Raw genomic sequence first — 12,967 nt, 5'->3', positions numbered from 1 at the left:
TCTAATCTATGTGCGTGTGGCTTCAGATGTTCTTGTGGTATTATTTCTTATGCTATTTATCTTTACATTTCCAAGGAATAGTATTTTTCCAAGCGCATGAAGGCAATAAGTTACTATGCACATGCATAATCATTGCAAATTGTTGCATTTCTAATGTAATATATTTTGTTGAAAGTGATCAGTTTGCAAAGCCACCAAGCTGTTTGAAGCCAGAAGGACCAAGTTTAGGCAAATCAATTTACTACACATCATTCGCAGCAACAGCACCTAAATTCCTACTGGCTGTGACGCCACGTCACGTGTGCACCTAGACAGAGCAGAGCGGGTGAAAGGGAACATTTGCTGCTGTGCCTGGTGTTATGTGAGTTATGCATTGCCGCGATGCCATGTCATGCTCACTCTCACCCTTGAAATCCCGTGTTATCTGCGCATTCCTTGTCCATGCAATTTATCACCTACGTTCGAATTCTGCCTCTGTAATTGTATAAAGAAATGTATGTATAAAAAACAATAAATTCAGAAAGAATAATGGTGGTGGAAGTGAATTTCAAACCTACGATCCCACGCTCAGAAGCCAAGTGTCTTATGGGCTAAACTAGTGTCTCCGAGATAGCAGACCTGTGCACTCTGCTTTATGACATCATGCAACTTGGAATGAAATTTTCATTGCCAAGCCTGGCATTAGCGTCCCCATTAGATTCTGTGGCAGACTAATGTGCACTGGCCTTGTGCTATCTAGGAGGCATTGGCCAAGCATCTCAACGTACTCGTTTGCCTGCGAGGAGTTCATAACTTGAAGGATTGCTCAGCAGCGTTCAGTTGAACATTAATACTTTCGCATTCACAACTTAGTGCTTAGGTGCCCTCAGATTTTTATTGCGCTAGCAATTATACGGATGCTCAAAGAGCTTTCACACTGTTGTGCTGTCATGGTATCAAAGTATGTGCGTGGAGTATGTGTGTGGAGGGTTAGAAGTGTTCCAGAGATGCTCAGTGCATTTGGCTGCAAAAGTGATCAAGCCAAGTGGACGCACCGTCATGCACCGCTCAATTGGCTCTGCCAGAGCCCAGGGCACGGTTCTGGCTTCCGCTGCTGGCATGAAAGTTGTGCGCACACACATTAGCGTTCCTGCTGAGCACCTGTGTTCATACCTGACCTTGGTGGATACACTGGTCTGAACTGAATTAACAGTAAACGTCAAGCTAAACTTATCTAAACATTTCAGTGGGCGCTAACAAATGCCAACAGTTTTCATTGGTTAACATTGGTTTTCATCATGCTAGCATTCTGAGACTCCTTCAATGCAATGCTAAGCCTTGCTATCACTTTGCCTTAGTGCGACTCTGCCTTTTTGTTGTAGGAGACGCTGCATACATGCTTTCCAGCTGCCGTCATGTTTGATTATTCAGGTTGTACAGTGCCAAGGCATTTCTTTTAAAGATACGTAAAAAAAAGCATACTGGAAGCTTGGGTTGCCTCACTGTCTTGACAGTGTCAAACTCTGTAATGGTGTTGTTTTAAAAAATTAAGTTGTTGAGTTTGACATGCTAAAAGCACAATAGGCATGTCGTAGGACTCTGGATTAATTATGACACCTGGGTTTCTTTAACACCCAATGCAGGGTTACACAGGAGTTCTTGCATTTTGCCCTCACGAAAATGCAGTCGCTGCGGCTGGGATTTGCTCCAGCGCCCTTGAGTTTAGCAGTGCAATGCCAAAGCTGCTATGCCACCGCAGCTGGTAGGCAGTGTTTTTAGCCAATCAGAGTGGCTGTAGCAGTCCTCTAGGCCAATCATAGCTGAGAAGATGGCAAACTTGACAATAGGGCAGAATTCGCCGATGTTCAGAATAGCACCCTGTCTGAACGATTTCGGTGCTTTAGGCCAATCATAGCTGAGAAGATGGCGAATTTGACAATAGGGCAGAATTTGCCAATATTCAGAATAGCACCCTGCCTGAACGTTTTTGGTGCTGCTGCTGTGAACAGAATCACGTAAATCCAAACTTCGTGTTTTGGTGGCCTACAAAAAATAAAAAGGAAAGCAAGAAAAAAATTGTTCTTATCGTTACTTCTTGCTCATATTTTGCAGCGAAGTCACATTTTATGGTTTGAATCGTTTACTGTTATACTTGGCACTGTTAATTTCCAGGTGTGTTAAAAAAAATGCGGATTTGCCTTTGTCTGCACCCTTCTTGCTTTCCGCAGCGCGCCCCCCAGTGATTAATGGAAGCCAGCTCGCAGGTCATGCTTTACCGTGGTGCAGACGTCAGAAGCGACAAGATAATGTCACATCACTCACTACAAGGGAAAGCACGGGGAAGGCAGGAGACTCAAATTGAAGACTATTAGCAAAACAAGAACAAGGTAAAAGCAAGAGCTAACATTTTGACAAGTGGATTTGTCTTTTTCAAGGCCTCTTCAGGACCTTCAAGGCCTCTTCAAGACCTTTTTTTTTTTTTTTTTTTTTTCAAGGTGCTCAACCCCTCAAAAAGACAAGTCCACTTGTTGAAACCTTGGCTCTCACTTTTTCCTTGTCCTCGTTTTGCTCATCACTCACTACAAGTGGCTCAGACGACGGCAACCATTTTTCGAGCGAAACTTTTATTGGTTTATAAGTTTTGGTGGCATTGTCGCGGTCTCGCAAAAAAACCCAGTTGCTCCCAGAGCAGAGCAGCTGCGCAAGTGTGGTTTGACGAGTTGACAACTGCGCTGGCGCCGAAGCGTGAGTCATTAGCAAGGATTCCGGCTGCATAGGCGCACGCTCACGCCACGTGCGCAACCAATCAGAGCAGTTTCGCTTCTGCCGGGGAGTGAAAGGGCAGGAAAGGGTTTCTCGCCCACTACGCCAGCTTCGTTTCCATTCAGTTCAGTCTCGGAAAACTGATGGAACCGCCCGCGCATTGTGTGTTCCCCGGAGGAACAGGCAGCCTTTGACAAGCAGTGGTGAGAACTCGTCTGGGAAAGGGCTCACTGTTGCTGTGCCAATCTAGCCACTAGAGCCGTTCTGTGCGCGCTGCACTGGCTTGAAAACGGATTGGATGGCCACATGTTGTGCGTTCCCCGAGCAACAGGCAGCCTTTGATGAGCGGCTGCGAGAACATGTTTGTAAAAGGGCTCGCTGTCAGTGTGCCGATCCAGCCATTAGAGCTTCCCAAGCTCAGGCAATCTGACAGCAACAAAAAGAAGATCCTGAGCTGAGGGAGCGGGAGGCCGAAGCCATCTGGCACTGTTACCTGTGGGGTACTTAACCATAGCGTAAGTCAGGTGCACGCAGGACAAGCTTAGCTTACTCCCATTTTCCAGTAGGGGAAGGGTCGGTCATATATTTTTTCTTGAGAAAAGAAAGTAGCAGTGCCAAGTGTTATAGTATTACGGGAAACACCAACAGAAAACTATTTACAAGGTGTAGCTACAGTGCTAGTACAAGCACAATCAAAATTGTAATCAACAGAGATCAGCACCACTTCGTCTTCGTCATGTTCACTGGAGCCACGCTGAGGTGGCATTTATCTGTGGATGTTCCATATTAACATTGAATGATCTGAACCATAAAATGCTATCTTGGTGCGAAATCTGAGGGAAAACAGAGCAGCGGTAAGTGCAGGAGCTTTTTTTCTATGTGTAATTAAATACGCATGACTGTTTCTGGTGGCGTTGCTTGTAAAAAAAAAAGACTGTGTGCATTTTTTGGCTGCAATTGCATGTGGCAGCTGCAGCAATTGCAGGAGCGGAGAGAGACAATGTACAGGGATTTGCATTTTTATTTTAGAATCTTAGAAAAAAAGATTTTGTGCTTACCGCTGCTCTGTTCTTGCTCAAATTTTGCAGCGAGATTGAATATTATGGTCTGGGTCTTTCAATATAACTCTTGACACTGCTAATTGCCTGGTTTGTCAAGAAAAAGAACAGCGAAAATGCCTTCCTCTCGGATGGGCACCTGAGCTCTTAATGGAAACCGATCTCGAAGGTTGTGTGTTGCCATACTGCAGTTGCCGAAATGGGCATAGCCGCCATGTTTTAAATATCACTCACTGCAAGGGGACTTGGACAAATATAAGGTCTGTTCTATTAGCCTGTACCACCTGAACCAGTTCACAAGGTGCTGCACCCTGCCATTTGTTTCAGTGGTGCAGCAATGGCACCTTCTGAACCACGGCATCCGTTTCAAAAGGTGCGCCAACTTGGTGCAGACTTACAGGTGTTAAGCACCATTGCAGCAGACGATGCAGCGCACGGGTCCAAGTGCCATTAAAACCCCGCTTAAGAGTATCTGCTGTGCCTGTGCAAGCACAGGGTGTATTTACACCTTGGAAGCCGATCATACCTGCAGTTTGGGACTTCAGAATTATGCAGTCTACGCACGTTCGTCGTACAAAACCATAAAATTCTATCATGTGAAACTTGAGCAACAACAGAGGAGCACTAAGTGCAAGGTCTTGGCACTGTTACTTGTCTAAATTGCCAAAAGAAATCTGAATTTTCTTGCCCTTGTCTGCACTCCTCGCAGTGAGTTTTAAATGGACCCCGAGATGATTTTGATGATCTTTTACAAACGTACTGAGTCGTTAGGTTAGGCCCTTGTGATCATTAAGTGGTACATTTAAGGGGGGACGTGGCCTTTGAAAACCGAGAAATCGCGAGAAAGTCGATTTTTGGAAAAGCACATATTCGGGCAGTATGTCTTATAAACTATGTATTGGGCAGTATGTCTTATAATGAGCCGCGACAGCTCTCGAGCAGCGAGTTCTCAAAATACCCCTACTTGGCACGAACGCCATTTCTCCATTGCTCCCCTGAGCGCCCCCATTTTGGTGTTGTTTTGTGTGTGTATTCTCGTGCTTTTTTTTTTCCCCACCACCCGCGGTGGCGGCAGCACGCGAGAGGCGTAAATCGCTCATGATTGGAGGGCTCACAAGAGCTTTCAAGTTTCCAGCGGCTGAGATGCGAAGCTGAGATAGGGCGAAGTGCACGCTCCTCAAGGACACGGGGGAGCCTACGACTCCCATTGGCTGCTGTGTGCGATGACGTAGTGGTCTCCTGCGTAATGCATTCAGCTGTTGTCTGCTTCGGCTCCTCCATCGCCAGCGCCCTTTGTGTGTTCCACTTGCCATTGTCTATCTTTGCAGCCGTTAGCATATTCTCCAAGTTTCTACCGTTTTTATGGGACGATTTTCAACCATTCTTACGAGACCATTGTTGCGTTTAGCCTGCCGATTGTTGTGCGGTCGGCCACGATGCGCCCCAAGAAACTCAAGATGCTACATGCGTTCGGTGCAAAAAAGCGTCCAATGAAGCTCGCCCGCATGGCGAAGCTTGCCCGCGCGCTGACGATAATCGCACAGATCGTTCCTGTGGGGCAGCTTCTGCTTCATCTACACAAGAGCCTGGTTGCGTCGATGCTTCTAGCAATGTGACTCATGCTCCACCGGCACGAGAATTTGTCGTGATGAGTACGCCTGATGTCTCGTGCTCATCGACAGCGGCTTCCACATCCTCTTTCATCTGCCTCGGACAGTGCGATCGCGTCATCCACTGTGCACTTGAAAACAAGTTTCCTGACGTGCGAGGAGAAAGAGGCGGCGGATAAAAAATGCGCTGCTGTGCAACGAAAACTTGGTGCTATGTTAGCGACGCAGCGAAAATTTCAAGCAATGGAGCACGATCCTGAAGCTGCCACCACTACAAGTGAAGGCAAAAGATGTCTCCTTGTGCAAATGGAAGGCCCAGGCGACCTGCTATCTGGGACCCCGTGCCAGCGGTGCTTCGCGACTGGGATGAAGGTTCAAGGAGGCACCCAACTCGGACTTGCAACAAAGCTTGAGCTGCTATGTTTACATTGTGGAGTAGTTGCAAGCTCGTGGAGTCCTGCTCGTCAGTATGACTCAATGGCCTTTGATGTGAATATAAGAGCCATTGTGGCAACAAAACAGATAGGGAAGGGACAAACAGCCCTCAATGACTTTTGGGCAGCGATGAATGTGTCCCATCGTGGCCTGGCCTGCATCATAAGACTTTTCAGAAGCACTTTAGAAGAAATTCAGGGAACCGCGGACACAGTGCATAGACAAGTTCTATGCAGAATCTGCTTCTGCTGTGAAAACCACCTACAAGGAAATGGATCCCTATTTCAGCAGGGATATCACAGTAAACTTTGATGGAACATGGCACAAGCATGGCCACATACGGGCCTCATCTTGGACCCTATTGTTTTATCGAACCAGTGCCTTGGTTGCCAAGTAGGACGAAAGCTTTGAGACCCAGGCTACGCAAGCTGGCAGGAGGATCATGTGTGCCAGAAAAACACTGACTCTAAGTCTGGGAAGATGGAGGTTGAGGCAGCTGTCATCCTTTTCTCATGTTCGGTGCCAAAGCACAACTTCTGTTATACAACGCTCGTGTCTGACGGAGATAGTGCCACGTTCTCTGCCCTTGTGCAAGAAAATGTTTATGGGCTGGTCTCCATCTTGAAAGAGGAATGCCTGACCCACGTCCAGAAGAGGATGGGGACAGCACTGCGCAACCTTGTGGAGAAAAGTGACAAGGCTTTAGGAGGGAAAAGCAGGCTGACAAAGGTCCTCATCGACAAGTTGACCATTATGGCTGGGCCCTACGGAACAATTCCAACGAAGTGGCTGCAATGCAGCATGCAGTGATGGCATTGTACCACCACGTGACATCGATGGACGAGGATCCTCACCACGATTTGTGCCCTGAGGGTGCAGACTTGTGGTGTCGTCATAACGCTAGCAAGAGTGATGGTGTGCCACCTCTGAAGCATCGGTACACTCTTCCAGGCTATGTTGCAGAAGCACTGCTACCTGTTTATGAGCGCCTTTCACAGGCTTCTCTTCTGCAATGCTACCTGGGAGCAAAGAAGCAGAATGCATCAGAATCATTTCACTCTGTGCTGTGGTTCCTGATGCCCAAAGAGCAGCATGCGTTGCTGATTGCTGTGGAGACAGCACTGCATGAGGCAGTTTTAAGATAGAATGCTGGCTGCCACAGGGCCACCCAAGAGCTATGTTCATCAGGGGGGCTAACACCTGGCCACCTGGCCATTCAACGGGCAGCAGAGAAAGATTCTCTGCGCTTGAAAAAGGCCAATAAGCGATTACAAGAGAAGGTGGAAAGGCGGCAAAAGAAGAGAGTGCCTAAGGACATCTCCAGTTATGCTGCAGGGTCATTTTAGACCAATATATGTGCTCAAAACTTTCAAAGCTCATTTTCTCAATATGACTTTTTTGGCTGGTGAGGCTGCTTGTTCCAGCCATATTTCTGTAACCGCTCATCAGATTTCCAGAAGTTTTTTTATTGTGTATCTGAACAAATTTCTGAGGGCAAGACAAACCCATTTTTTTATATATTGTGTCTGTGATTTGCAATATTTAATCAAAATTTGAGTGATAAAATCTTAATCACCAACACTAAATTCAGTGATCTGCTAAAATTTAAAGAAAGGCTCTGTCTTGTCCTGGGGTATCTATCTGGGAATCATCATAGTGAATTTCACAGTTACAGCACCATTTGAAAATTCTCCAGGCCTGGAATGAGAAAACCATGTGCACCATTCTGACATATTGCTGTAACTTAACCTGTGAACATAACTGCATGAAATTTTGTACTTGTACTAATGGTTTTGCTATGAGTCTGTCCTGAAAATTTCATTAAGATATCTCAAAAACAAAAAAGTTGGTATCTGAGGGTAGCCTGGCCCCTTAAGTGCTTTGCAGAAAGCGTGGAATTTATTTTACGGTTTTAAAAATGTGCATCATTGCTGATTGCAGCGGCGCTGCTTCCCCGAGTTTTAAGCTGCCCCTTTTCAATTGACATAGTTAGCCGAATTGACGTCTGTTGGGTGAACTATCCGGTTAGCTACCCAGGCATGTCATTGATAATTTTTCCAGTCATGGTGAACAAATGTTGTTTGTAATAGTTGGAATCTTCATAAATTTGTTTCTATGAGGGCGAATGAGAAAATCTTCACCCCTGTTTATTTTAGCCAAGTTACAGCTGTAGATGCGAAGCCAACATATCCATTCCCAGTGGTGGACCTTTCTTGGATTCGCCTGGTTTTATCAGCTGATAGCTCTGCGGCATGGCGCTGCTGTCAGTTCTTGAAGATAGCGGATGTGCTTCACACGTCCATGGTGCACTAGCAAAGAAGTGTGATACGTTTTCCATGGAACAAGGGACGAACGCCCATCAAAATCCACAGGGAAATGCAACCCATGTATGGGGAAAAGTGTCTTGCTTTGAGAAGTGTGAGGTGGTGGTGTGAGTTTGCAAGAGGGCCGTGAAGACTTGCATAACGATGTGTTTTCGGGGAGGCCGTGTGTGTCGCATTCTACCACAGGGGCAATTTAATGCTGCGATGGGACAAACGTCTGAACCGGTGTGGGGACTATGTGGAAAAATAGTGTAAGGTACGAGGAAGAGTACGTATATTCGTAATTACCTGTATGTACCTTATTTTGACTAATAAAAAATACGGGAAAGACTTTCTGATTTGCCCTCGTAATAGACCCCTGTAATAGATGAATTAGTGCTCTTTGTATAATGTTACTTTATCTTTCTTTCCTTAAAACTGCTACTTCAATGTGTTCCCCCCCCCCCTTGTTTTGTAGAGCACCTGACGAACCTTATCCAGGCAGCTAGGGAAAACTCGGTCAATTTCTACTATGCCCTGTCACCTGGTCTAGACATCACTTATTCTAGTTCAAAAGAAGTCTCCTGCCTCAAGAGGAAACTAGAGCAGGTATGGCATAGTACCTTACACACATTTTTTTCACTCCTGCATTGTAACGTGGTGAGCATTAGACACCGGTAAACGAGACTTGGTGTTACGCATTGTCTTTTTTTACTATGACATTGTGCAGGTGGCTCAGTTTGGATGTGGTGCATTTGCACTCCTCTTTGATGACATTGAGCCAGAGATCAGCGAGACAGACAAAGAGGTGTTCCAGTCATTTGCACATGCCCAAGTGTCTGTCACCAATGAAGTCTACCAGGACCTGAACCACCCCAAGTTTATTTTTTGTCCAACAGGTGAGTGTCTGCTCTCTTAAAGTGTTTCTGTGTAAACAACAGCAGCAATGGCGGCAATCCCATGAAGGCCTTTGTGATAGTGCACACCTCTGAGCAGCCAAGCAGAATTGAAAGCATATGCACACTCCTTGAAGCAGAAATGGCAGTGGTGGAACAGGTGCACCAATTGTGCGAAACTGCGCCGAGAGTGACCCTTTGTGTGAATCTGCGCCAAAATGGCATTTTAGCGGAAAATTGCACAGAGCCTGCGCCAAAGCATGCATAGAAGCAAAACCCTCCTTTCGTCGATGCTTTGCAGCTAGCAAAACTGAAATCAAAATCAACAGCACACTATCATCATCATCATATAGGATGCAGAGCGTCCATAGAGTTTCTCTCTGTAATGAGAAACTCTATGGGCTCGTTGGAGATGTCCGGTTCGTCATTCGCACATTTTTCTCTGACAGACGTACAATGTAGTGCTGCTGTACCATCTTGCTGGCGCTTTACTTTGGTGTTCATTGAACCCGCGTGGTACCCGCGGAGTTTGCCAAAGTAGGATGTAGGTAAAGTTTTCAATGCTTATGGGTGATAGCGAGGCTTTGCAATAGAGCCGCTGTGATCAGAATCACATGTGGTGCATAGTTAAGAATGGTATTAGTGAATGTGGTACACGGCGAGAGCCACCACTTCGATGGGTTCCGCCATGTTCGTTAACGCAAAACGTTCCCTAATGTGCATGTCATGACATGAGTATATTGCATGACGTCATATTAAATGCAGGCGTACATACTCGATCGATCTTGCCTTTGCCCACAAAGCATGACTGTCGCACTGTGTTGGATCCTGGGTTATTAAACACGCGTTTGTTGACTATCTGTCTGTGGTGCCTTCTCTGCACCATATCGACAAACCCAGCCGTAGTGCCCTGTGTGCGTTGTGGTGTGGAGGAGCAGTGCATCCTTTTCTGCCTCGCTTGCAGGATAAGCCTCTCGCAAATCAAGCTTCACAACATATCGACTGTATCAGTTAGTACAGTCGAATCTCGATAATTCAAACTCGAAGGAACTCGAAAATTTGTTCGAATTATAACGAGGACTTGTTCTTGAAGTACTTGTGCACCATAGTATGATGCACGAATGGTGTGAGTCATGAAATATTGCGGTGTGCAAGCACACAGCAAACAAGGACCCTGAAACTGCCCGTGCTGGCCAACGCTCGCTTCCCGTTATTGGCAGAAAACGAAACTTCAGGGAGTGGGCTAAGCTGGCGCCGGCGCGGAGGCGCACGTGTGTGGAGACCATCGAAGGTGAGGGTGTTGAGAAGCAGGGCGAGGGGAGCGTAGTTGCTAGGAGGGGCGGGAGGGAAGTGGATTTGCTTTCTCGCCAGCTTGATGGATGGCGCTAATTACCTCTGCCACCTAAGACTGCCACGGCGGAGTTGCCGAGGTCGGACTGGGCCTCCGCCGCTGCTTCCTTCTGCGTGCTCGTGTGATTTTTCCTTCGTCTGCTGACAGATCGGCGCTGCGCTTACGTCCTTCATCCTGCGTTCTTAACGCACCATGTCTTTCGAAGATGACGAAGTCGTTGCCACTCACCATAATCATGTTGGTGCGGCGTTGCTGCATGCAAAATATAAGGAGAATGAAGTACGGAGTGTTGCCTTTGCGTCCTTGTATTCATGGTCTGTTTTGTTGTACAGAATAGGATGTGGCGCACTTGTCTCCAACAACCTTTTCATCGGGATGTCTCGGTTTAGACTCGTCATTGTAAAAAAAAAGTCAGTTTTGCTCGAAAGGCGAAGCATCGATTGTGATAGCAAATTATTGGACAGCTACATGAAGCAAGGATAGTAGTTTTATCGACCAAATAAACTTGAGAGCATAGGCATAGTAACTAAATTAACAAGCACGGTGTCATGTGCGCACAAGAAAACATGAACACATCTCACTCAATGACCACACAAACTCACTGTCAAAACGCTGGAGTTAGGAAATGCGGCAGCAGCAACAAGTGAAGTGACATTCGTGCTGTCTATTGCTTCAATGAAAAGTGAGTGCTGAGAACACAAAGCACGTGCAAAGTTATGAACCACGGACGTACCTAGACTCCGCCCATAACGCAGATTTCTCTCAAGGTACGGCCGCACGACCACGCACAGCTGCCACATGCGCAGTTGCAGCCAGAATAAAACTCCCCCCACCCCCGCCTCCGGTGCCTCGCAACGTGGGGTGCCTCGTGCACAGCGGAAGAAGGTGTGCTTCCTCCCCGCTCTATGTCTTTTGCGCGGGTGAGATTGAGCTGCGATCGTCGCCTGCTTTCACTCGCACATAGAGCGTAGGGTGCGTGGTGACAGTGTTATTGCCCTTGGATTTTATAGGAAACCTCGCGCGTGGCATTGAGGGGTCTCTCCTAAGCTTTTCCTCTATGGCGGGGTCAGAGCAATTCTGGTCAGGGGCGCCGCCACACGATTTGGCGCGCTTCTGAGAGCATTGTTGGAGTGTGGTATGTTCGAATAAACCGTCGCAAATGCTTGCGCGTTCGAATTACCAGGCGTTTTCGCCCATTGGAATACACGTAACTTTGACGGGACCACAGCGTCAGTTCGAATAAACCGAAAGTTCGAATTAAGCATGTTTGAATTAATGAGATTCGACCGTACATGCATGGTGTATGGTAAGCACACGTGCGTTGGACCCAGCACCAGAAGTGCTTGCTGCTACGCCAAATTGGCTTTTTGCCTGCACCAGGACCTGCGCCAAAAGGTTCCGCCTGCTCCGCCACTGAAATGGCCACATTGCAATTAAAGCAGTCGGGTGAAAGATTCTGTGACCAGCTGAAAAGCTGCTACGTTGGTAAAGCTTGTGTTTTCCTTAAAGTGGTCCTGAACCACTTTTTATCGAAGTCGAGAAATACATTTCACATTCAAATACACAATATCAGAAATACTTTGCAGCAAAAAGTACTTCAATGCGTTCAGCAGAAGCAGAGTTATTGGCAGTTAAAGATCGCCTTTGATCCCCTTTGGGATGCTCCCAGTCCTTCTGCAATGCCTTGCACTGTGAAGGCTATGGCGGAGTGGGGTGGTGCCCACAATGCTTCACCTAGTGAATGTCACCATGGTGTGCAGTTCAAATTTGATTTTAGATATTCACATAGATGCCACTACTTACGATTTTTGCACCTACAACGTGGCCAACTTGGAGGTTATCCATTACCTTATGGTTAAGTTCCCTTTGCTGTGCTAAAGTGTACTAGATAGCTATGCGTGCCGAATGACATAATGTGACAGCTACGTGCACCATTCTTGCACCGAATGACATGAGTAGCACATTTCCTTTCTGACAAACGAACTTGATCTTTATGTTCGCTTATGCGAGTACGTTGGCAGCGCACACATCAGCTAAGTGATTCACGCTGACTCTGGACTTGCATTGGAAGGATTTCCAATGTAACAAGCTTCGATCACAATGGCGACACACCTGGAGGATGTGAAACTCGGGTAGCCACCCACCTATTCATCAGATGTTGGCGCTCGAGCCTCAGGTCAAGTCACCCACAGAGACCAATTGGAAAATGCTGTTGTTTTCAGCGAGCTGAGCGAGCAGGTTCGTCACAGCATCCCATGACAGCCGTGCTATCTATGCTGCGCAGCAGACACAGCTACATGCAACTGTAGTGGCTATGTTTACTACAGGGCAGCAGTGCGCGCTCACGCTTTGTGCTCCAGTCTGGCTGTACTATGTGGTGTGGACCAGCTTTGTCCTGCATCAGCTTGACGGACGGTTAGTAGCTACATCCAAATTGTGCATTTTGAAGCGCCGTCAATAGATCAATATGAAGTGATGTCTACCAAGGAGTCTGGCCAGGAGTGAGCGCGTGCTGGCAAGCGTACGTGTGGTCTGACCTTAAGGTTTGCTTGGTGTAATCTAGTTGTGTGTT

The 12,967-nt window shown here is 46.9% G+C and overlaps 1 protein-coding gene across 4 annotated transcripts in view; it reads left to right on the top strand.

The window, feature by feature from the left end:
- Oga (O-GlcNAcase) overlaps positions 1-12,967 on the top strand; it is a 114,065-nt gene that overhangs the window by 6,431 nt on the left and 94,667 nt on the right. For all 4 annotated transcript variants that reach the window (XM_055061406.2, XM_055061405.2, XM_050193239.3 and 1 more), the window contains exons 4-5: positions 8,627-8,757; positions 8,879-9,047. In XM_055061406.2, coding sequence (XP_054917381.1) covers positions 8,627-8,757; positions 8,879-9,047 — 300 coding nt within the window. The remainder of the gene's footprint in view (positions 1-8,626; positions 8,758-8,878; positions 9,048-12,967) is intronic.

This window comes from Dermacentor andersoni, chromosome 1, assembly GCF_023375885.2.
Source record: "Dermacentor andersoni chromosome 1, qqDerAnde1_hic_scaffold, whole genome shotgun sequence".
Lineage (NCBI taxonomy): Eukaryota > Metazoa > Arthropoda > Arachnida > Ixodida > Ixodidae > Dermacentor > Dermacentor andersoni.
The sequence above is the reverse complement of the archived record's forward strand: the minus strand, read 5'-3'. Positions and strand labels throughout refer to the sequence as shown.